The sequence below is a fragment of the Chlamydotis macqueenii genome, chromosome 5 (assembly GCF_036417535.1).
Source record: "Chlamydotis macqueenii isolate bChlMac1 chromosome 5, bChlMac1.mat, whole genome shotgun sequence".
NCBI lineage: Eukaryota > Metazoa > Chordata > Aves > Otidiformes > Otididae > Chlamydotis > Chlamydotis macqueenii.
Genome location: NC_141560.1, coordinates 53619002 through 53643644, shown reverse-complemented (window position 1 = coordinate 53643644; position 24643 = coordinate 53619002). Strand labels below are relative to the sequence as shown.

At 53.7% G+C, this 24643-nt stretch overlaps 1 protein-coding gene across 4 annotated transcripts in view; it reads left to right on the top strand.

Annotated features, from left to right (window-relative positions):
• The window catches only part of RASSF7 (Ras association domain family member 7), a 32524-nt gene extending 9874 nt beyond the window's left edge, over window positions 1-22650 (top strand). Inside the window, exons 1-6 of one of the 4 annotated variants that reach the window (XM_086749057.1) lie at window positions 6673-6804; window positions 18682-18835; window positions 19056-19960; window positions 20899-21067; window positions 21742-21852; window positions 22548-22650. In XM_086749057.1, the coding sequence (XP_086605183.1) occupies window positions 18733-18835; window positions 19056-19960; window positions 20899-21067; window positions 21742-21852; window positions 22548-22579 (1320 nt within the window). In that variant the 5' untranslated portion in view covers window positions 6673-6804; window positions 18682-18732 and the 3' untranslated portion in view covers window positions 22580-22650. Of the gene's footprint in view, window positions 1-6672; window positions 6805-16953; window positions 17017-18681; window positions 18836-19055; window positions 19961-20898; window positions 21068-21741; window positions 21853-22547 lie in introns of those variants that run through there. The other 3 variants (XM_086749055.1, XM_086749054.1, XM_086749058.1) reach the window with 3 other exon arrangements.
• The last annotated feature ends 1993 nt before the right edge of the window (window positions 22651-24643 follow it).

Sequence of the window (24643 nt, the reverse complement as noted above, 5' to 3'; positions counted from 1 at the left end):
AAGGACTGCTTTCAGCCCAACTTAGAGCGGGTCCGAGCTCCTGCGTGCCTGTTTGCTGTGTCACTGCTCCTGTGCTCTCCTAACCCACGGCCAGTGTAAGGTGCTACCGGGGGTTTAAATCTTTCTAAGCAAAGGCTGGACACACGGGCATGTTCCCCAGCCCATCTGGCAGTTGGTAGCCACGAGCAGTGGGATCGCATTCAGGCATTTGCACCTCCTGACCTGCAACAAGCTTTGAAGAAGCTCACCCAGCGAGTTTGCTGGACAGACGTTGGTTTCTGGGGACGCTCCCCGTTGCAAAGGAAGAGTCTTCTGCCTCCCCAGTTGCCATCGTGGGTGAGAAGCTCATGGCAGTGGTGCACGTTGAGGTTGCCCCACTGTGTGTCTCATCCACACTAGCAGAGGTGCTGGCTGCACCACGCTTCTCCTTCCCACCAGAAGCTGGGCCAGATGGGTCAGCCTCGTATGATTTATTGGGTTATTATACTCAACTGGGTGCAAGTAATGGGGGTGAAACCATGATTTTGTTGGGAAGAAGGAGGAAGAAAGAAGCTAACAGAGTTAGAAACAAGGTTGTTCAAGGCTAATGGCTGTATGTTCTTATGAGGCAACAATAACAATAGTTCACCTTTGAATCGCAAAATTCATCATAATGCTCTGCGCCTACCTCATGAAGCCTCACTGCTTATCTCACCTCTCCCGTTCGGGGATCTCCAAGCGCTTCATAAACACTAATTAGTTATTCCTCCACACCCCTGCAAGCAAAGTAAACATTATCCCTATTTTGCAGCTGGGGAAGCTGAGCTCACCTGAGGAGATAATAATTGAGCAGGGATGCAGAAGCCCAGCAAACAGGTCCCTACCCCAGCTTCTACCACGAGCACCTTTCTGCGGAGGGATCTGCAGCATGGGTGTTGGGACATAAACCAGACGTGTTTCTGTGCTTACCACCTTCAGGCAGCAGGAAAAGGTGTAAAAAGGGTGAGAGCTGCTCCTGCCTTGGATATACCTGCAACACCAGTGCTCATCGCTCATTGCTATCTCATCACCTTTAAGCCTCCACCACAGGGGCCAAGCACCTGCCAGTGTGAAGCACCTGTCATTATTCACAGTAGGACTCTCCCTTTTTTAATGACCACGTTAATGACCCTAATCTGATGGTGTGAATGTGGTCAATCCCACAGCTCTAGGGACTGGCAGTTCAGAAACTTTGCCTCTCCCGCCTCTTCACACCTCGCTTTGCATCCTAACCTAACGCTCCAGCACTGGAGCTGGTGGGACTTGTGCAAAGCAGAAGCACCAACCCCTGTCCTGACTTGGAAATCAGGCTGCTGGGAAGAGCAGTAACGAATCCCGCCATCCATCTCCAACCTCTTAGCTTGGGGATGTGACACGCGTGGTGCCATCCCGAAACAAGATGCTTGAAGCTAAACCTGTGCCCAAGTGCTTTGATGGATCTCGGTCCTTGAGGAAGAGGGAGTCGGGCACCACGGATGTGGTGTGTGACAAAGATGGAAATTAAGGGGAGGATGTCTCCTGAAAATAACAAGCCTCGGCAGCAGAGGGAAGGACGAGACACTGAAGGTCCATGCAAGGCCAGTGGCAGCCTATTGGGAGGGGTTTTTTTGTTTTGTTTTGTTTTTTTTTTCAAAAACCAACTGTTGACTTTTGGAAGCCAAATGGATGCCAGCATTAGAGCAGGAGAAAGGTTGTGTTTCATAGATGAGTCACGGTGGATTAAATGTAAATGAATCCGCAGCTTGATGGACAAATGGGATCAGTGCCGGGAACCCCAGCTCTTGGCGGGGGATGAATTAGTAACGGGCGCTGGTGCGCTTGCATGCAGAGAAGGGATGAATGGCCAGGCAGGGAGGTTTCCAGCATTGCCCTGCCTGTGGCACTGCAAGAAAGAGACATCTCTGGGCTCAAAGAAGAGAGGTCAAGCCTAGATAAACACCAGCTTGGTCCCTCATCAGAGAATCACTGAGGCATGAAGAAAAACTTTAACAGCTGCAGTGCTGCTTTTGAACATCCTAGTAAAAGGGAGGGTCAGGAGGTCAAAACTTTCAATGCCTCTGGGAAGGAGAGGACTTTTCCCGGCAAGCCTTTGAAAAACCCAAACTAAATTAGCATGACCACACTGCTAAATGCTTGGGAAACCCGGACAGCTCGGGTCACAGGCTTGCTAAGCAGCAGAGTGGCAAAGACCTGCTGCATTCTCATACTCAACAGCCGTCATTAATGGGGCTGTTTTCTAGGTGAAGGGCAGATATTGAGAATCCCACCCAGCACCTGAACAGGACATAAAGCTTGCAGGATGTGTCCTGGGCATCTTTTCTCCTCCCAACACTGTTGCCGTTTCCCCTTTCTATTTTGCCCACCTATTTTCTCTCCCCTCACTTCCATCCACTCCTGGTTTGGCCGTTTCCTCCTCCCCTGTTCGTGATGTCACATGTTTCAACTCGCTGTTGAAGTGGGGAATGGCAATGAAGCTGTAATGACCCAGCCACGCTCTCCCCTGGGGACGCTGGATGGTAACGCTGCAGCTCCAACCTGATTACATCCCCTTTTTTCTACTTTTTATTGCAAAAGGGGTAAGCAAGAGCCTTGCTCTGCATTTTGAGCTGCTCACTTCCAGTTTGAAGGTAGATTTTGCTGGTTTGGACGTTGTGTAAGAGGCGTTCTAGCAAAGAGCAAGCAATGCAGGTTTCTGGAGGATGTAGGGACCTGGGATTTCTGGCTCTGACCCCATCATGGGTTTTTACAATGCTGCATTTCCTCTTGGCTCCCTTTCATCTGCACCGTGAGTTTCCTGGGCACTGCTTTTCATGAGACCCTTTGCAGGCCATCTCCCTTCACAGCTCCCACCACCGTAGGTGTGGAAAGCGGATCGGCACAGGTGGGCATGGCAGCTGCTGTTAGTGTTTTCGGAAAAGTGCTGTATTGCACCTATGAGGTGCAATCCAAATACGTAAGAAGACCGGCGTAGCCAAAAAGCTTACTGTCTAGGGCTGCAATCCTGCAGGCTGCTGTTGAGCATCTCCATTCCTGTTGCAGCCACGGGAGACAAGTGCTCAGCAACTTTTGCAGGCTTGCTGCAGAAGCAGGATGGATACATCGCTGAATAAAGCAGGAAGACAGGAAATATATCAAGTTTCAGGGGCCAGGAGGCCTGCCCTTGAAGGAGAACGGCTAGTCTCCAAGGTCTGCCCGCAGACCAAGGTGTCTCCTTCCTACAAGCCCTGACCCAAGCAGGGCTGCAGGTGGGAACGGCGGGGTGTGGTCCATGGTACGCAGGCAGTCAGCTGCAGTGGCTCTGCGGTGCTGAGCCCCGATTCGGCTTTCCAGCGATGCTGCAGCATCTCTTCTTTCTCATGTCTCTTGTTGTCCTAGAAACAGAGCAAAAAATTCTTCCAGACAAGCCCTTTTGTTACACTCAAGGCAGCATCTTCTGTCTCTCAGCAAAACAGTGTATGGTTGCATAATAAAACCCTTGCCAGGAAAACAACAGTGGGTTCAAAACCTTCCAAATAAACCTGGAAAAAACGTCACACCCTCCAAACTTTCCCAAAGTCCTAAGAGTGCTGAAAGGGTCAATAGGCACTTCCCAACCCTGCTACAAGTATATGCTGAGCAACAGGAGGCAGTACTCCTGTATATATGCTATATATATTATATATATATATTTGTAATTATATATATTTTTATATATAGATATAGGTTCTTACTTTTGGCTTTGAATTACAGCTCTTGAGGTAGGGGGGTCTGCTGAAAGAGAAAGTCAACATGCTACACAGTACTGGCCAATTTTCTCTCATGGTACAAGGGGTCCCCAGGAATGCCAGGTTTTTGGGGGCAGTTGTCTTTATTTGAGAGAGAAGCTCATCTTCTGGAGGAAACGTGCCTTTCTTTGTGCTAAGCCAGGCAAGGAATGCGCTGGGTAATTTCCCTGCAGCACATGGGAGAGGATGGTGACTGACAAATTTCCTGAGGTTTGCAGGGTCCAGATACACATTCCCAAAGTCTCAAGGAGTCCACAGCGAGGGGAGAAGGAGAGGAACGCACCATGGGGACCATGCAGCCCTTGTGCCCCAGGGGCCACAGCTCCTACCTCCAGCAGTGCCTGGTGGAGATGGTGACATAGCAGACGACCTTCAGACTGGCAAGAAGGTTTGATAGCCGGTGTGCTGACCGCATCCAGCTCCTGCGGAGACCAGTGGATGTGGGGCATCTCTGAAAATCTGACTTCTCCCTCTTTTCTTTTGGAGATGGGCCTGAAAAAGAAACTTTCTTCTACTCTCTCCTCCCAACACCAGCTCAGAGGGTTTTGGCTTTGTGCTGAAAGCAGATTCTGCAGCTCTGCAGATTCTGGTGCCTCCAACACCTATTTTCCCCTCATTCCCATGCTCATCTGCTCTACTAAGAGTACACTTGTACTTCTGAGGGGATTTTTTGTGCAAATATATTTTGTTTCTTATGAAGCCTCAGAGCAAGGAGTCTTGTTGCATTTCTGAGCACATCAGCAAGACAGCGTCATCTTCTGTAGGGAAACTCAGATAGGGTTACTATCTCATCTCTAACAGGGAGGTTGCTGGAGAGACCAAAGGATCTGCTTGGTTGTAGTTCAGCTGCTCAAGATGCTGAGATAGCTCCGCTCTCCTCCCAAAAGCAGCTTGGCTGCTCAGTGTACAACACGCGTGCAACTTTTCCAAACTTTCACACACATCTTTACAAAATGCAGCAAGCAACCGACAGGCACAAACCCAGAATCAGCTGAGTTGCTCTTCCTGGGTCTGTCCCTGAAGACGGCCTCGGCACCAACAGGACCTTGGGGAACAACAGAGCTTGGGGAACGGATCTGGAGGTGGGCTGAGACACTGCAAGGGTTGGAGGAGGTGGCCCATGAGTAGCCAGTCCGGAAGAGCTCACCAGTATGAAACTATCCCCCGGACGCTTTCGTCCGTCTCCGCTGATGGAAGGCGTGGAGAACTCTTTGTAGGGTCGGGGACCAAGGGATCATACAGACCTGTGGGTGCAGAGTTAGAAGTTTACTTATTTTCACTGTAACAGCTTTTCCTTGACAAGTGAAAAGATATTTCCAATCTCTTTACAGCTGCTAAAGGTAGAAAGATTTAAAACTCAAAATCTTTTTCTTAAAAGCAAAGCAACCATCCTCACCAGTGGCAAACGAACCTCTGCTCACTTTATGTCCGATTAGGATCTCAGAAGCATATCCAAGCTAATAAATAAGATATGTATCTCCTGAGAACAGCTTTTGTTGTTTTCTCATACAGATCTTTGTTCCTCCTGCACTGCAAGGTCTCCAGGGCATGGCCCGTGTTACGGAGCTCCAGATGTACTATCTGATTTTAGAAGATCGTAATTATGAGGAATATGTCAGAACAACAGAAAACTTCATTTAAAAGCCCAATTAAAGCTGCCGAGTGACAGCTACATACTCGTGTGTTGCATCACCTCCTAATCCCAGCCGCTCGGATGCGGAGAAGCGAGTAGTTAAGGATGTTGTAAATCTGACAAGGTCCACATGAGACGGGAATTTTTCTGACTATAAAAATCGAAGCAGGTTTCATGAGGGAGCGGCAGATCTGTCTTAGAGCAGCCACCTTGGGGGCCGTGGTCTGGTGGGTGGGTTACGCTTTGGTACCAGTGTGTCCGCCCCGCTCTGGAGATGCTTGGCACTGGGGTTGCACCAGCACAGGCATGGCTGGAGGCCGTCAGGATGGGATGCTGAGGCTGATGCCACTGCAGCGTCCTCGTTGCCTGGGGGGCCACAGAGGAAGGGCATTGGCGTGCAAGGTGTGGGGAGCTTTCAGGTGGGTTTTTTGGGAGCTAAGATGGGAAAAGCAGGCGGAGAGAGGAGGTGAGGAGTTTCCAAAGCCTCCGGAGCGGCAGCAGGCACCTGCTTCTTCCCAAACTGGCTGAACCTGTCTCCCTCCCATCTCCTCTCTGGGGTTTCAGGGCGTTTGAAGCCTCTGGCCATCTGACGGACATGGGGGACAGGGGCTGGGGCCAGGCCAAGCTCTTCCTCTTTGGGGATCTGCTGGGGCAGGTGGAGGTCTCAGCCCTGCCGTCGGGCAGGCACGGGCTTTTAGGTACAGCTGCACTGTGAGCTGGGGACGGAAAGGTACGGTGCAGCTTTGTTTGTTGGTTTTTTTTTTTTTTTAAAAAAAAAGGAGACTTATTTTAAAAAACATTAGAATTATTTAAGACTTTTAAAAAGACAATTTAAGACCTTTTTTAAAATAAAAGGATAATTTAACACTTTTTCCGTAAAAGTGTTTTTTTTAAGAGTGGGAGTTTTTTAAAAGGAGAATTTAAGACTTTTGGGGGGAAAAAAAGGAGAATTTAATAGTTCTTTTTTAAAAAGGTAAAACAAACAGAAGAATTTAAGGTTTTTTGAAGGAGCATGTTAAGCTTTTTTTAAAAAAAAAAAAAAAAAGGAGAATTTAAGACTTTTTAAAAAAATAATTTAAGAAATGTTTTAAAAACAAGAAGAATTGAAGACTTTTTTTTAAAAAAAGGAGGCTCTGAGTCTTGTTTTTTTACAAAAAAACCCGAGGCGGCGGGGCGCCCGGGGCGGGGGGCGGGGCGGCGCTCACCTGGCCGGGGCGGGGCCGCGGGCGGGGCCGCGCGCGGGGGCGGGGCCAGGCTGCAGGTCGGCGCGGCTCCGCGCTGCGGAGCGGAGCTGCGGGACCGGATCGGGCCGAGTGCGGCTGCCGCCGGGGAGAGGAGCCAGAGCCAGAGCCAGAGCCGGAGCGGGAGCTGGGGCCGCGCCGGCGGCAGGTGAGCGCACGCCGGTACGGTGGAGCCGGGCCGGGCCTCCCGGCGGAGGGGCCGCTGCTTTGCGCACCGGGGCACGGCCCTGCCCTGCCCGGAGCTGGGCCGACAGCCGCGGGAGCGGCCCCTGGGAGGGCGGCGGGGCCGCTGTCCCCGCGTGTCCCCGGAGGGAGCCGCCCCCGGGCTGGCACTGGCCCCCGCCCGGGCCCCGCGGGAGCTCAGCCCAGCGCCGTGCCCGGGGCCCGCGGCCGAGGAGCGGCCGAGGCGGCGCTGGGTCCGCGCTGCCCGTGGCGGAGCCTCCCCCCGCGGCCCCGGGGCAGAGCTGCCGCCCCCCTCCCCTCCTCTCCCCTCCGAGCGGGGTTCCGTTCCCCGGCAGCACCCGGCTCCTCGCTGCGCGCCTCCGGTGCCGCCTGCCAACTCCGCCGGCCGGTCGTTTCGTAACTCCACTCGCGGCCCGCCGCGGGTGGGAGAGCACGCTCCTGTCCCTGGGTTTTCTCTGCCCCGTGACAGCGCTTCCTAATCGCGCCTTAAAAACCCAACCGCGGGCTGAAAACCCCAGCGTGGGTCCGAGGGTGGTGTCGCGCGGAGGAGCGGGTCACGCATCTCAGACAGAGCAGCCCCGTGGCATTCCCCTCGGGATGGCTGACTTCAGGAGAAATTGGGAAGAGGCAGGTGGAAACAGGTGAGGAAGGATGCAAAGAGGCCAGACGGGAGCTGTGGCCGCTCCTCGCGGTAACGCCAGGGCCGGCTCCCGGGGGTGCCGGTGCTAACGGCGCGCTGGCGGGCCTTGGCTCGCTTCTCTGCCGAAACTTGCCAGGCAGGCAGGCGTCGAGCCCCGGGAACGTGTGGCGGCACGAACGCCGGAGCTCAGCTGTCAAATGGCGAAGCGCTGGATCCAACTGGGATGGGGCGACCGTGCTACGCCCGCCCATCCCCGCGCCTGGCGGGGTAGCTGTGTGGGGTCGTGCTCCCCGCGCAGCAGGAATTGCAGCTCTTGTAGGGAGAAGAGAGAGAACGTGCACGCGCGCGTGCTGTGTCCACAGCGGTTATGAGCGAGAAGCGTATCTGAATGCTGCTCGTCTTCCTTACCGGGCAGTGCCGGCAGTGTCTGCTTGGGAAGGGGGGACGCTCTTCCCTTCTGCTGGTGCCGCTGGAATGCCAGGAATCCTCCCGCATCCCGGTTATCTGCCAGGAGAGCCTGAGCACGGCGCCTGGCCTCCCTCTCAGCATAGCTCTGCTGGCCACCCCACACCCTCTTGAAAGAAAAAGCATGGAAATCGAGAAGGCCCCCCCCACCAAGTGCATCCATCTTCCTAAAGCCTTTCTTCCACCTTTTCCTAGAAGGCTGAGAAGCTGGGGAGCACGGCTTGTGGCACCTGCACCCTGCAGCATTGAGCACTGCTGGTCTGAGGGTCCTACGCTCTGAAATTTCCTAGCAAGCGGATGGCGGTTGCTCTAAATCATAAAACTCTTTGGAAATGAGTGCGAGAGAGACGTGAGAGTTAGCTCTACCCAGGCCTTGAATGGGGGGACCCGAGCAGCAGTCTGACCCTGAGATGATAAAACAACTTAGGAATTAAGCCTGATTTATTTTAAATTCTTTTTTACTTTCCTTATGCTCACGAATAACGAGTTAAGGCTGCGCTCAGGCACTTGGTAGGTTTGGATATCCGCGGGCCCCGGCAAGTGTTCTGGGGAGCTTGCCGGGCTTGACCAAACCTTTTGGTAGCGGGTGGCGGCTGACCAAATCAGTGCGGCAACGGCTGGTCTGAATCATCCCAGAGTGCTCCCTTCCCTGCTCTTTGAAATATGACGTGACCAAAAGAGGTGTAATTGCTGAAGATACAGTGATTTGGTGCATCCCGTCAAATAGAGGAGCTTCTGTATTTTGTATTTTGGAGACTGGATGTAAAATGGGGTTGGGTGGGAGCTGGTCTGCTCCAGCAACGTGTATGTTGTACACCTCCATGGTGGAGACGCATATCATGGTTGCCTGCACCGTCGCCACGCGCTGCAGAGAAATATTGCCCAAGTGCATCTGCTAGGGTCCTCACTGTTTCATCTCATCCATGTTTTTCGGCATCTCTCTGCCCGGTCCCGTTTGTGTCTTCAAGGAAGGAAAAACCTCCAGTGGTGGCTTGCAAGGGGCCCGAGCCCACGTTCTGCTGCCCCCCGTGTGCCAGGGAAGGGAGGGAGTGATGCTTTGGGACCAAATCCAGACAAGGGGTTGATCCTCCCTGGCTGGGAGGCCATGACGTGCGTGCCAAGGCTTCAGAGCAGAGTATTTCTTTGAGCTGTGCGATGTCGGGCACTGTGGTGAGCGAGGAAGAAGTCTGGGTGCTGCTTGTTGCTGGGTTGCTCTGTGCCCGAGTTTAAATAAATGCGTGAGGGACGTTTTAAGTATTAGCTCTGTGTGTATGCACTGGTTTTAAAAGCATCTTATTAAGGGATGTTCCTTGATCTGTCCCAACTTGTCTATGCCCTTGTAAACCTCTGTAGTCAAATTAAGGCATAAGCGTGTCTCCACGGAAGGTTTTTAACAAAATCCTATTATTGTAAATGATTGCTAACAATTTTATGTCCTTCCACTTTTCAGATGCCAAGTTCATGAGCTTCTAAAAGCAGCTGATTATCTGGCTTTTTGTGGACTGGAGTCAGCACTTTCTTGAGGGCTGAGGTGCTTCCAGCTGCCCCAGGCTAGTCATCTAGAATAACTCGTTGCTTCAAAAAAAAAAGAAGGAAAAAAAAAACCGAGCCGCAACACTTCTTACCTAAAGATATGGGTGGATCAGCCCTGAGCTGGAAACTTTGGGGCAGCTGAGCAGTGCTGAATTTGGGAATGCTTCCTCTGCTGCAGCTCAGGACCTGCTGGAGCTCTTGGTCTTAGGAGCTGCATGCTCAGACCTCCCCATGTCCCCCGCCAAGTGCCTCCTGCATAACTGGGAGGACTGGCAATGGGATGTCACAGCACTCTCCAACAACGTTTTGGGGTCCGAGGTCCCTCACAGAGGTCCCCTGTGATGTTAGACCTAGCACTGTGCTCCTGAGCATGGGGACTTTGGAGGCACCTATAGCATCTTGTGAGAGAGAAGCTGGGTCAGCGGAGAAGCCTGGCGAGCGGCAGCCTCCCCTTTGTTCCCTTCTTTTCCTGTTCAGCCCAGGGAAGTCATTGGCATCCAACTGGTGTCGTGAAGCTGCCTGTCTGAAGGATCACGGGGAGAGCATTTTTAGGGTTCGTGTTGGTGTAACAATTCCTGCTGGGAATATTGCTTTCCCTGGGAGGCGTGAGTGTGCAGCAGGGATCTGCTCCCTGCCTCTGGATGCTTGCCTGAGGCAGCTGGTGGTGTGCAGGGGGTTGGATGAACACCACAGACACCTCTAGATAAGAATAAAGACGGGTTGGGTTGGGTTTTTTGGAGGCTTTGTGGCTGCTGTTTTCACTTGCTGATTTTTATTTATTTTCTTAGCCAAGTTCTGGCAATGTTTGGAGGTGGCAGGGCTCCTTTCAGTGAAGAGCCAAACATATCTGCAGTGGAAAGGTTGGGTGGACCAGGCAATGAGCTTTTACCCCTTTGCATGTCATGACAGTGCTGCCTGGTTCGTTCAACAAAAACCTCCCCTGCTTCTCTGAGGGACAACTTAAGCTCCTAAATGCTTCTGAAAAAAACAAGATATTTTTATTGCATCTCCCTCTCCGTGCAGGCTGGAGGGCCAGTGCGGTCCTCAGCACCAGTTCCCATCCCATCATGGTCCTGTGGGTATCACCCAGTGCCGGCAGAGCCCTTGACCTCCAGCGTTTGGAAGGAGGACACCTACATATGGAGCAGGAGATGGAGCCCTTTGCTGGCATCGAAACCCCTTCAGCCAGAGGTTCTCTGCCTCCTAGCGAGGCGGTTTCAGGGATTAAAGTTGGTTGTGCAGCTATGATCTCCGTCGCTTGTTGCAGGACAGTGACTTGTACCCCCTGATGGATGGCCCCTTGCATTTTAGTGCCAGGCAGGAGATTGAGTTGCCTCTCCAGAGATGTGCCTCCATTTTAGTGCTTTAAAGAGCTTATCTTCTCTGGGTGGGTTCAGGTGGGGAACGATGGCACCTCTGCCTAATTAATCATGTGCCAGGTAGTGTGAAAGCAGAGACTTCTAAAATACCCAAGTGTCTTATCAAAGGTTTCAGCCGGGATTAATTCAGAGTCTCTAGTTTACTTGACTCTGTGTCTGTGTGTGTGTGACAGAGAAAGAAAGGAGCGATTTCCACTCTTGGCAAATGATCATTAAAGGCCTTTTTTTATCCTACAAAGTTATAAATAAATATCTGTGGCAGCACGCACCTGCATATTCATCAGTGCATCCTCTCCTCTGGAGACCCAGCAGCGCATCCTTGGCGTGTGGCCACTTTCTGAAGCAGGGTAGGAAATGGCGAGTTATTCTGGAAATGGAAAATAAAATCTGGGAGGTTTATCCCTGGTTTTGCATTTTCTAATTTGTTAATTACCTCTCCCCTAGGATGAGAATTGGAGTGGAAAGAGGATTGCTGGTGGCTGACGCCAGCTCTTCTGAAGGAGGCTGGAGGGAGAATATTTGTAGGTCATTTGGCTTTTTCATGTCTCTGGTCCTACTAGGAGGAGAGGTGCAGAGCCTGAATATTCCCGTAATCCTATGGAAATGAAACCTTTGATTGTGTTGAGATGACACAGGGAGAGCAGCAGGTCACAGCCCGTCTCTGCTTGCCTTGTAGGTGACCAAGGTGCATCTCATCCTTGGGGCTGGACCAGGCGAGCGTCATGAGGAAGCTGTACTTTGATGGTCATTTCTGGCTTTTTCTGGAGGCACTGGGAGAAATAGCTGATTGGTTGGGCTTTCCCCATTTTGGTCTTGCCCTTGAAGAGGGAAAAAAAAAGAAATTTGTAAGAAATTGAAATGCTTCTCTTTGGCTGGGGAGGAGAAAGCAGGTACTTTGGGTACTTCAGAGTATTTCCAAGGCTTCTCCAGATTTGCAGCATTCCTCCTGCATCCCGCATGATGAGAAATATAAACTATTTTCTGACTTGGGGAATGGGCCGTGTGTAATAACGGGGGAATATTCACAAATGGCGTTGTGCTTTTGCCAATGACCACTGCGGAAGATGAACGTGGCAGAGATGCTGGACCCGCTGGCAGGTGCGTGCTGGGGTTGTGTTTGCATGCGGATGGTCTCCTCAGAGCTTGGCTTTTAAGAGCTGGGTTGTGAGTCATCCCCTGAAGACGACGGGCATTTGGGCATCGCAGAGCTGGTGCACTGGGGCTCGCAGCTGGGCGGCAGCTGCAGGTACAGCGGTGTCTTGACAGCTGAAGAGGAAGTACCAATTTTTTTTTTGTTTGTATTAAAATGAAGACAATAATTTTAGGGAATGATCAGGGGGTGGACTCAATCCTGAAAGGTTTTCAAGTCCAGCCCCTGATTCTCAAGGCTGATGCAGGTCAGCCTAGAGCCCAAAGGCACCTAGACCCAGCCTTGCCCCTGTGCTGGGAGCTGGAGGCCTAAATACTTCCCCAGCCCCTCCTGAGCTCGGCATCCGGGCGGGTTCAATTGCACAAGAGAAAAAAGGAGTGTGGAAGTGCAAGAGCCTTTCCTCTTTCTCCTCTAATCTAAGCGTTGTTGCTAATTTTGCTTTGCCCCCTTGAGAAGAAACTATGAATTTACTCTCAGCAGCTTTCAAGAGGTCGCTCTTCACTCACACGTCTGGGGTTGATGGTTGCAGCAATAGCAGGTGCTGCAAAACTTTCATCTTTACAGCAGACTTTACTAGACAGCTCTTCTCCCGCTGTGGACGGCAACCAGTAGTGCTGTGAGGGAGAAATACGATGCATGAAGGCAAGGAAGCTGATCCTTCCCCTGCCAGGCTGAGACGCTGTAACGTGAGCGTCTGCAGTAGGTGGAGGGGGGGGTTTGCCTCTTTTAATTCATAATGAGCTTTCAGTTGGTTGCTCATCTGCAGGGTGGACTGGCTAGTAAACATCCCTGAAATGTCATCGCTGCCCGCAATCCTTGGTGTTTCAACGTGGCTCTCGACATTGGCCCACCATGGCTACAAATCTTGGCTTGTTTAAGAGTGGGGGGAAAGTTCCCCGGCTCCTTCCAGTGCTGTTTCTGAAGCCTTCGTGTGGGTCCAATGCTGTTTCTTTCTTGGGTGAAAGAAACGGTGAGAGAAATCTCTGCAGGTGGAACTGGAATGGGATGAGCTTCTTCCGCATCGGCCAGGGTGTGAGCCTCCTTCCCCTAAATTCCTGCGGAAGGCCATGGCCCCGAGGCCCATCCCCATCTTGCATCACAGCCCTGGGCAAGATTTGTCTCTGGCTCTTCCCACCCTGCTTGGCATCAGCCAGCCTGGCTGGTGCACCCCAGGCATGTTAGCATGGGCCTGTAATTTTGGGGAGGAAGTGGAACAGAAAATCTCCAAGCCTCTATTTTGCCCTTAATGGGGGGTTGCTGGTGTGGTGCTTATGGCTCTCTGGAAATCTCTCTCTCTGGGCAGCTCCTGCAAGATCCTAATGTGTGGGACACATCCCCCTTGGGGTGCCAGGGGACTTTGGTGGTGAACTGTGATGCTTCAGCTCTTGAGCAATGCAAGTGGCACAGGACTCAGTTTTCCTCACCTTAGCCCTTTGGTCTCCTTTGGGCGCGAAACGCCCTTGAAACATGGATGTAACTTTGGCAGAGTGTGTGTTGTGCATCATAAGATTCCCCCCGCGGAAGCCACTTGCTGTCAAAGCGTGATGGAGCCTGGGCTGGGATCGATCCACACATCTCTGGTGAAGCTACACCTTCGGGGTACATTTGCAGTGGTTACCTCTGTCCCCAGCTGGGGTTTCTCCAGCTGAAGAAGGAGAGAAAAGCAGAGTCTGCAAAGCCCTCGTGTGATTTCAAAATTACTGATTTCAGCAATTTGCTGGTTTTTAGGGCTTGCTGTTGGGCATGACACAGTAAAGCTGGATGGGGCATGATGGGTGGACCAAGGATGCAGAGACTATTATGGCCACCCCTAAATAAGCCACTTGGGTGTGAATTAGAGCCCCATGCCTGCTGCTCCTTTGCTCCTGGATGTTTGTGGCCGCCTTGTGTAAGAGCTGGTGGCTTCAGTAGACCTAGAGGGGTGAGTAACACACGCACGCCCTCCCTGTGACGGCAGAAGGATGAAGAGCTGCCTCTCTGGGCTGTGATCGCTCTGGTAGGACTTGTTTGTCACCTCTTGAGCTCGTTTAACCCTGGTCAGCTCCTTGCACTGGGATGAAGTAACACATCTGATGCCACAGGCTGGAGCCCTGTGCTTGTGTCCTGCCTGCACCTTGATGGCCCCCATGCTGCAGGAGAGGACGATGACCTCTTTGGTAGGTGGCCCTCATGGCTGCCTTGCACCAGGCCACAAGATGGTGTCCTGTCAGGATCCTGGGTCCAGCATCCTCAGGAAGAGCATGGCACCATGAAATGTCCCGCACCACGTGGCTGCGGGCCGGGCTTTGCCTGGTGCTCCTTGCTGCAATGGCAGTGACCATCGGCGGTTACGAGAGTCTGCTGCATGGACAGCTCGTTCAGCACTGCGGATGATCATCTCCACCCAGCCAGTGGAACCTTGCCAGCCCAGGAAAAGCCACAGCATCAAGCCTTGCTATGGCTGATCTTTGCCCAGCATTGGACCTGCCAGCAGCATCAACTCTTGGCCGTGGCCTCAACCATTGACCACGGTGTCACCTTCTGGCCTGGGATGGACATGGCATGGGAAGCCCAGCAGAGTTGTCTATCCCTGCAACACCCCAAACAAGGGTTGGTGATACTGCTCCAAAAGAGGGACCCGAGGCAGGAGGACACTGTTGGTGGGCCAGAGGGTAGTCTGGACCATGGCCCATCCCCTCCAACCTGCTGCAGGATGAGTGCCGTCAGGAGGCTTCATGGATCTTCTCCATGTTGGGTCACCTCTCCACACCTGAGTAAAGAGGAGGCTTCTGTCCCACCAGAGGGTTTCCGCACACGGGCAAGTACCTCCTCTTCCCTTTGCCCAGGAGCTGGGCCTCGTGCTTCCGGCAGGGAGGGACCTCAGGAAGCATTAAATAGCTGCTGGATGCGTCACCACAGCAGCCGATCCGGGGCGGTGAGTCACGGCCAGCCTGCCAGCGCTCCGACACGCAGGATGGTGGCACCAAGCCACTCCTCCCCTGCCCTCACCACTTGCTGTTTCCTTGTGTGTTGAGGTTGTTGTTTTTTTTTTTCACTCATGTGTCTGCACACAGCTGGGGTGAGCATCCCCGCCCCCAGCATCCGGCAGGAGAGGAGCGAGGGGTCGGGTTTGAAGCAGGAATAAAATAACAAGAGTAACCCAGCATCTGCCCCGAGCGCATCCAAAGGGGTGCAGAGCCGCTGGTCCCCATGGACACCTTGGTCCTCCTTGGATGGGGGGCTCATGGCAGCCTGCTCTCAAGTACAAATACGTCTTTACTTACTAATTATGAGTCTTTACAACCCACCCCCAGCCCGAACCCCAGCCCCAAAGGGCTAGTTGTCTCACTTGTTGCAGTTTTAATTAGTCTTGCTGGGAAGCTCTCCCTGTGCTGCTGCTCTCCTGCCTGCCCGGCCCCGCACCTAGCGCTCTGCCAGGGGGTGGATACAGCGAGGGAGGTATGAGCAGATCCCCCAAAATGTGTGAAACCTTGGCCTTGGTGGGATGCTCAGCTCAGAACCTTCATGCTGGTCCCAGACGGTGCTTGTTAGGAGCTCTGGGATGCGACAGGATTTGGGTTGTGGCTGGCCTTGCTGTAGGGTGCAAAACTGGTGGGTTTTTCCCAACTAGCAGTGATCCATGCAGATCGATGGCAGTCCTCGCTTCTGTAATGAGGGCGGCTGGCCAGTTTTCTTGGCTGGCCGTGTGTTATTTCTAGTCCAGGGAGATCACCGAACCCTTGAGAGTCCCGTCAGCCATCACAATGACAGTTTTGCAGGAGCTGCGCAAAATGTGCATCCTCCCGCATGTGCAGAAATGTTCCTTCATCTCCTCTTCCTTTAGCCCAGCAGCTTCGGGGAGCCTGAGAGACGGCAGCGTCAGGCAACAAAATAAAGCTGCAAGATCTGAGATTGTTAATTTTGTAAAAAAAAAAAAAAAAATTTTTTTTTTTTTAGTGTCAGCATTTGAAGTTCCAACTCCCAGTTAGGAAATTTGTTCAAGTCGTGGTATGAATCATCCCTACCCTCAATTTTAGGACCCATCGCATGGGGAAGGGAGCAGAAAATTAGTCACTTTGTTAATCTGCTTCCAACAAAAATGATTTAGAAATCCCAGGTGAGGGGAAACAAGAATAAAATGGGAGCAGCCATCACACATCCTGGTGCCTGCAGCCACCTGCTCCCTTCCTGGGCTGCTTTTGGGGCAGGTGGAGGGTTTGGGGTTTATTGCCTGGTGGCTCTTACAGTGTTTTTGGTGGTGTGGTTTTTTGTTTTGTTTGTTTGGTTTTTTTTAAGCAGGGTGATACTGGCACGGTGGAATATTGGGGATGAGATGCTGCATGCGGGTTGTGATGTCCCCCCTGAGCAGGGACTAAGGGGTGCAAGGAGCATCACAGCTTCCCCCAGGGTGAGGATGAGCTGCCTTCATCCTATCAGCTCCTCCATAAGCCCAGGGCTTTGGGGGAAGAGGGGCAGCTGGACTGGTTTTGGGTGGGCTGGGGGAGCTGATCCTGCCCTGGGAAGGGGCAGGGGGGGCAGGCAGAGGAGGGAGCAGCCCCCAGCCCTCTTTACCACCCCCTTGCAAGGAGGCAGATAACATCCCGTATGTGGCAGCAAGCTGGGCATGGCGACTCCCAAAAACCCCAGGGGTTACAGCAAGGAACTTGTTAAAAGGGACCCCTTGCAAGGATTTAAGGAAATAATAACAAAAATGACTGGATTTTGGGGTGCTGAGGGATGCAGCCAGGGAGGGATGCACTGGCTGCTTTTTGGGGGGCATTTTCCCATACTGGGAGAAGAGCCTGGCCACTGCCACTCCCGTTTTTTTGGCAGTGGTGTGCCTGCGCGCTGGCAGCTGGTAAATGATTGCCAGGGTGGCCGGCCGAGGCAGGGCCGGAGGTTGGTGCCAGGTTTGAACCCAAACAGGTGCCTGGGACTGGTGTGCCAGCGGCCATCCTCCCGCGCACGGCAGCGTTCAGCAACCGCTGGATTTTTTTGGGGCCAGGTGAGGCTCTGACGCGACTCAACCAGGTGGGGGTTTTTTATTATTTATTTTTAAGGTCCTGGTCTCCCCGCGAGGTTGGGGCAGGGGAAGCCGGGTTCGATGCTAGCCGGGTCCCTGGCTGGGGTGGGGGCAATGCTCCCCAGGATATGTTGCCACCCCAATTTTGGTGTTGGGGTGCCACAGCGGCAGGGGAAATGGTGGCTTCAGGGGGAGCTGGGTGGTGCCGCAGCGGTGCCTGGACTTTGCTCTGCGCCGCGGGCCGCTTGCAGCCTTGAATGCAGAGGGTGGGGGGAGCGGCACCAAAACCCAGCTTTGAAATGAAATTGGGCTAAACCTTGCAAATTTTCATGCTTTTGGGCTCACAGCAAGGTCGGCCGAGCCCAAGGTGCCCTTCACCCCTACCGGTTTTCCCCGGCTGCCCAGCCAAGGCAAACATGAGCTCAGCACCGTGGTATTTGCGGCGGCCTCTGCGTGCCCACGTTTCAGAGGTGGGCAGAGGGGTGGCACCGACGGGAGCTGGCACCCAGGGGGAATGGCCTCACTAAGCCACATCTTCCCTAGTTTCACTTCACCTTTCTCACACCGTGGCTAAAATCCCTCATTGCCAGAGGCGAGACCCTTCGAGCCCTCCCTTTGGTTGCTCAAGCGGGCAACAAAAAATAAGCAAGAAGCAGTGTTTAACCTGAGGGTGAGCTTTCTCACAGCCCAGCTGCAAACGTGGGGGAGCTGGAGCTAAGGGATAGGGAGGGTGTGACCAGCTGAGTTAGACTGGGAAAGAAGTTTGGGAACCTCTGGACAGAGGGCCTGGAAATTTCCTATATATGTTCGTCCGCTCTGGCGCTTTCAGACAAGCCTGATAATAGAAAAAAACAATGTTATGGGTGAGGGGGAAGATACGTCTTTGTTTATGCAGTGTTTGAAAACACCATGAGGTCAAAATTTGAGTTCTTGACAGCTTGTGCTTAATTTCTTTTTTTTTTTTTTAAAAAGACTGTTGCAGTTGTTCAGCTGCTGGAAGAGGCAGGAGCTGTGTGCGCCCGGGCCAATGGGTGTTATTTAAATGCAGGAGAAGCAACAGCAGGCATTCATGCCTGGCTCCCTCTCCCAAACTCCACCTTTGGTCACATTTTTGTGCAGAAAGAGGCTTTATTTTCATTTCTTAATTCCTCTCTGACAAATTGAGATGGAGGTAAATGGATTAAAGTGTGCGTTATTTGCACCTTCTCGCAATATCCTGTTGCGAGGGTGAGCAGCCAGTGGTTCCTCTGCCTTTTCCAATATTGTTTGGAAAATCCCCTGGTGCTGTGCTGCCAAATTGTCGGAGAAATTGCAGTGAAAGTCCAGCAAACCTATCAAAAGTCTGCGCTTACAGCAGAAATAACCTGGGCATCTTCTGGGCACCATGCAGGCACACAAAAGCCATCATTTCCCACCACAGGAAGGTTTCAACCCACTGCACAGACATGAGATGGATGAACATCAGTGTTTTAATAATATCCACAAAAATGCAATCCATGCACAGGGAGAGCCACAGACGTGGATGGAGGGCGGCAGCGAGCAACTGCTTGGTTTAGGATCTGCTTTACAGGATGCTAGCATTAAAGATGATTTAATGATGTCGTTCTTAAAGCATCTCGTGTTCCTTGTTTTAGTGGCTTGGGATGGAAACCTGGTTTCTTTTCTCCCCGCAGGCAACCCGACTTGCAATGACCCAGCGCACTTGAGGCCTGGCAGCCGTGGGAATGGAGTTGAAGGTCTGGGTGGACGGGATCCAGAGGGTCGTCTGTGGCGTCTCGGAGCAAACCACCTGCCAAGAAGTGGTCATCGCCTTGGCGCGGGCCATTGGTGAGCCATTCATGTCTGCTGGGGGGACACCCCTTTGCGGGTGGAGGCATCTGCTGAGGGGATACCCCATCTGCAGGTGCTTTCTGGGAAGAGGAGACCTTGAGGTCTCACACCTTGAGGGTGAGGGTCCTGCTCTGGGGTGGTGGGGTTGTTACCAGCCTTGTCACACCACTGCTGGCCATAGTTTTCCCTATCTGACGCGCTCGCCTCCTCCCGGCAGGTCAGACGGGTCGGTACGTGCTGGTGCAGAAGCTGCGGGAGAAGGAGCGGCAGCTGCTGCCGCTGGAGTGCCCCTTGGAGTCGCTGGCCAAGTGCGGGCAGTACGCCAACGATGTGCAGTTCGTCCTGCGGCGGACGGGCCCCAGCGTGGCAGAGCGGCCCTCCTCGGAGGGTGTTCCCCAAGCCCCTGAGAGGACGTTCATCCGGGCCAGCTTGCCCATCAAGCCCAGGCCCGCCGGCATGGATGCACCTCGTTCTCGGGAGCCGAAAAAATCCATGACCTTCAACTTGGGTCCTGCAGGCTCTCGCGACCTGTTTGCCGTGAGCCACTGGAGGCACCAAGGGCGGGAAGGGATGGACTTGGAGGGTGGTGGGGTTGTCCAGCCCTCTAAGGAGGAGCTGTTTAGGAGGGTGCTGCGGCAGCAGGAGCAGCTGCATTCCTTGGAGGCCCATGGGGACACCCTGGAGACGGACTTACGGCTCTGGGAGCGCAGCCGGCTCGCTGGCCAGGAGGACGAGATCCTTTACTTGGAGCACCTGGTGCGGAGGAATGAGACAGAGCTGGGCGAGGAGGAGTTTTGGCAGAGTGAGCTCCGGCTGGAGAAGGAGTGTGAGCGGGAGCGGCAGGAGCGGGTTAGAAGCTTGCGGGCCAGCCTGGAGGAGTACACCCAGAGGATCTACGAGCTGAGCGCCCGGACCGAAGCCCTGCAGGAGGAGATCCAGTGGGAGATGGCAGAGAGGGCCAAGAGGGGGAAGGAGAGCCCTGCGCCCAGCCCCACAGAGCTGGAGGACATGGCCGCCAAGATGAAAAGGGACCTGGAGGCCAAGGTCAAGCAAGGCACCCAGCTGGAGAGCAACCTGGCCAGCGTGGAGAAGGCCCTGGAGGAAGCTGAAAGGAACCTGCAGGTAGATGGAAGCAGGTTGAGCAGCCCCGTGGGGCGGTGGGACCTTCGGGAGGGGACGGGACCAATGGGTTGAGTGGGGTTAGTTCTGCCCCACCTGGCCAGTGAGTGTGGGGCTGGGTGCACAGAGGTGGCTCTGTGTCAGTGACTGCTGTTGGGGGGACACCACCGCTCTTACCCAGCTGGCGCAGGGTCCCACACCCGTTGCTCTCCATGCAAGCTGCATCTAGGCTGGGGCTGGTGCATGGGGGAGCACAAAATCGATGGCACAGGCAATGGTGCTGGAGCAAATGGTCCATGTGCGGGGTCAGTGGTGTTGATGCAAGGGTTAACGTCACCTCGGATAAAGGAGTTGTGGAGGGGGATAGCATAGGTGCCCGTGGTGCCTGTGCACAAAGCCTTTTGACCATGCAGGGTGTGCAGGGGCTTGGGCTCATCACAGGGGGCTGCGTGACGTGGAGATGGCAGCTGTGGGGCTGAGCCGTGATGCCCCACAGCTTGCCTGTCCTGGCTGTCCCCGCCCCGGCCCCAGCATCGGGGGGTCCAGGCACTGCACGATGCCTGTCCTTCGTCTACTGGGTCCCCTTTAGTGGAGCAGAGGGAGAAGCTTTTGCCCAGCCAGGTGGTGGCAGCCCCCCTTCCCTGGAGCAGCCATGGTTCCAGCATCTCGGCTTGAGCATCTCGCTAGCGGCGGCCGCCATTTAACAACTGCTTGCACCCTCTTGTGGGGACGCAGCATAGCAGGGCTGTTGCCAAAACAAGGCCTTCCTTATCCCCGCCGCCTGGGCACCCCGCTTCCCGCAGGTCCTCAGAGAGGGGCAGCCGAGCCACGGTACCCCCGAGGTCCCCTCTGCCGGCCCCAGGGAGGGTCTGCCAGCTGGTTTTGGGGCATGGAGGGGACATGCAGCTCACCCTGTCCCCCACCCCGGTGTGTTTTTGCAGGCCCAGACCCAAGAGCTGGAGGAGTTAAATAAGGAGCTGAGGCAGTGTAATTTGCAGCAGTTTATCCAGCAGACGGGGGCCACGGTGACCGTCCTGCAGGCCAGGTCCGAGGAGGACGCCCAGCCGGAGCCGAGCCCGCGCGAGCTGCCAGCCTGCCGGAGAAACGGAGGTCAGCACGCTGCCGCTGGCTCGGCCGTGGGGGCTGCTCCGCGGGACCCCTGCCCGCTCCCTGCTTCCCCCTCCAATGGGGTTGGCCCCAAAGCTGGCCAGTTTTGCCCTGGGCGCTGAGGTTAGGCAGCAGGGATGGGGTTTCGATGCTGGCACAGCAGTTGCTCACCACCTGGAGGGGGTCTCTGAGGTTTGCCGGCCCCAGGTCTTCTTCCTCCTCCCCGCTGAAGCCTTGGGGCTGCTCATAGCCGTGCTCCAGGTCAGATCCTGTGTTGCTGCTTTTGGGGCCAGGGTGGCCACAGGGAGCTTTCCTTCGCAGCATTGCTGTGTGCCACCATGGTGGCGGCAGCCAAAAGCCAGTGGCCAAGGGCCAGCAGCAACTCCCGGGGGCCGTTGGCTGCTGGGGACGGACTTCGGCGGCCGATGACCTCTTTGTGTTTGGCAACAGAAGGGTGAGTGTGGTGCCCGAGGCCATGTCTGCATCCTTCACAGAGAGGAGAGGAGGCAGTGAGGGGCTCTCGTGGAAGGAGATGGGAAAAGAGAGACCTGGTCGTTTCTCCTCTAGAGCACCCGGAGAGGGTGATGTGGCTGCCCTGCGGCACTGCAGCAGCCGTGCCCGGTGAGCGTGAGAGGCACAAGCCCTGCCTAAGCCAGGCGTTTTTCCCCATCCCGTAGGTTTTCCTCCCACCGCCGGTGCTGACTCTCCTCCCTGGGCCAGCAGCAAGCAGCTCCTCGGCCATCCCAGGACCCTGCCGGAGCCCCTGGTGTCCAGCCTGAACCCCGAGGGTGCGTACATCCCAGCGGTCCCCCTCGGGAGCGTGGACTGGGAAGGATGCGTGGGATGGGGGGAGAGGCTTTTGCTGCCCAAAATGGGCTGCAGAGAGCGAGCGTGTGCTGGGAGCGGGAGGCCAGAGCTATTTTTAGATGCCATTAGGAAGAGCAAAGCTTACACCCCAGCAGCCTCCGCTCTGCTGCCAGGGGCTCACATGCTGGCAGTCCGGCTCTCTGCCCTGCCGGGAGCTGCAGAGGATGCTCCTCACCCCCTCTCCTGCCACCCTGCTTCCCCCGGCGCTAAAACCCCGCTAGGGTTAAGACAGGGAGGAATTGGCTCCCATCTTTTACAGGAGTCACTTTTGCTCCATCTTGGGGATGAGTTCACCCCAAAACCCTTACCACTTCCCGTGATTATTTTTACACCATGCACCCCGTTTTTGAGTCTAGCAAAAGCAAGCCACCGTGCCCACCATGGCAACGCTGCCTGCTTCCCATTTCCACCCACGCCACCATCCCCTCAGTAGAACCCTACTGCCATCCTCTTCACGGCCCGAAACGTCCGTCCTCATCTCACTACCTCTGCACGTTCATGTCCCAGTCCAGGCTTTGTGCTCGCGTGCGTCCTCTTTTTCCGTTCCCCTTTTCTTTTTGCTGGTGCTCACCCACCATGATGGGGTTGCTGAGGTTGTTTTTGTCTTGTCTTGCAGTCGTATCAACAAGGCAGAGCATCTGGAGGTAGAAGGGCCTGGCCAGCGGAGGAGCAATTGCCTTGCAAGTGTAACTGTATAAATAAACCATATCATATATATATATATTTTTTACTGCTTTATATCGTGGACGGATGTGGACAGCCAACCAGAGTATTTTTACAGACTGTAAAATAAAACCAGAGACCGATGCACACAAAGCAACTCTCTTCCCCTGCGGATGGAAGCGACCCCCTTCTATTTTTTTAAAGTGCTTTCTATATTCATCAGAAAACAGCGGCGCTCCTGTTCTGCACGGCCTCTGCATATCCTCCTCAAAAGACCCATCGTGCATTTGACAAGTCCTGGCTCCTTTCAGTAGGGGAGCGAAGCGGCGGTGGAGACCTGCCTGGAGGCTCGCCTGGATGAAGCCAGTTAACGGGTTTTACAGCATCTCGCCGCAGCAAGCGGGGCCGTGGAAAACAGCTGCTTCACTGGCTGCTGGGGAGGCATGAGAGCAGCTTAAAGACAAATTTCTGCCCCCCTCTCTTTTTATTATTATAAGAAACCTGTAGTAGAAACCCTCTTTCCACGGTGCCACAGACCGGGCTTCAAGGGAGCAGGGAGCACATAGCGGGGGCTTGTTTTTGTTAAATCTACTTAATTTTTTCAACTTGTTTTTAAAAATAAAAAATCACAGAATGAGCCCTCCCCTGGTGGTGGCACAGGTGGGGAGCAGGACCGAAACGCTCTTAGTGACATTTCACTGATTGGTTTTTTTAGGGGGGTTTTTGGTTTTGTTTTTGTTTTTTCTTTTCACTTGATGGCCAGTAGTTACTGTCTGTTTTTGTTCATCTGTCCCAGTGGGTCGCCTGGTATTTTAATTGCAAAAGCAAAGTGGTTTGGGGAGGGGATGAGTGTGTCCAGGAGGTCCCCGAGCCTGTTTTCAACACATTGTATGCAAAAAATGTGACTCGGGCACAGTGGTCGCCATAAAACCCCACTTCCCCGTACGAATGTAATCCTGTGTGCCGCGGTTTCAATTTTCAATAAATCTTTGGGAAAGGAGTTGAGCAGAGTGTGAGTGTGCTGTTGTGGCCCAGGGCGAGCCATCCCCACTGGCTCCTGGTCCAGTGCCCAACGGGCACGTCCGAGCGGTTTGCACACCCTGTGGCCACCTCTTTCATTTCCAAGCCATCTCTTTCCATTTGCCGAATTAAAGCTGTAAGTATTTTATGACTGAATATATCTTACACAGACGCTGCTCTATTTTTATTTTTATTTTTTTCTTTTTTTTTTTTAAATCACAAAGTGCTTTACAACCAGCGGACAAAGCTTGTCTCCGGTAAGAGGGCGGCCGTCTCTGGGATGAAACATGGCAGCATTTTAATAATGCAGAGCAGCAGCTCGGAGCATTTTAGGACAGGAAGCAAAGGGGATGGTGCTTGGCTGCACATAGGAGCAGGTAAGGGGGAAACCTCCCATTTGCCTTCAAGCCTCTCCATCTGCACCTGGATAACCACAAGCGAGAACGTCAGCCAGCTCTTGCATCTCCACCTCCCCTGAGGCTTTGCTGGGCGCTGATCCCCAGGGGTGCGCCCCTCTCCAAACAGATTTTCGAGGTGCCACCACGGCTCAGCAGGTTGGTCCAGTGATATTGAAGGATTAAAGTTTGCTTCACTGGAGAGCACTGGTGCAGCTGCTTCTCCGCTTATGACTGGAGAGCTGCCGCAGCGGGAAGATGCCACTTCAGAGCTGTCTCTTTTTGAATTGGGGGAGGTTGTTTTGGTTTTGAGGGGGTTTCTTTCTTTTTTTTTTCCCCTCCTTAAATCATGTATCTTGGGAAAAACTAGTAAAAAATAGGTTTGCTCCATGCAGCTGCATCAAGGAGTTTCTCCCCTGCTTACTTGCTTTTTGGGCTTCTTGTGCTTGTTTTTTGGGCTCTCTTGCTTTTAAAATGAGACTTCACCTTGCTGAGAAGAGAAGCGGAGGGTAACAAAGGTAGTAGAGAGCATTTCAGTGCTGCTTGGGGGAAAACCACCCAAAAAGCAGGTTTAGAAAACCTGCTTGCCCTGGACATGGTCAGATTTTGGGATGTTATCTGAAGTTCTCCATGT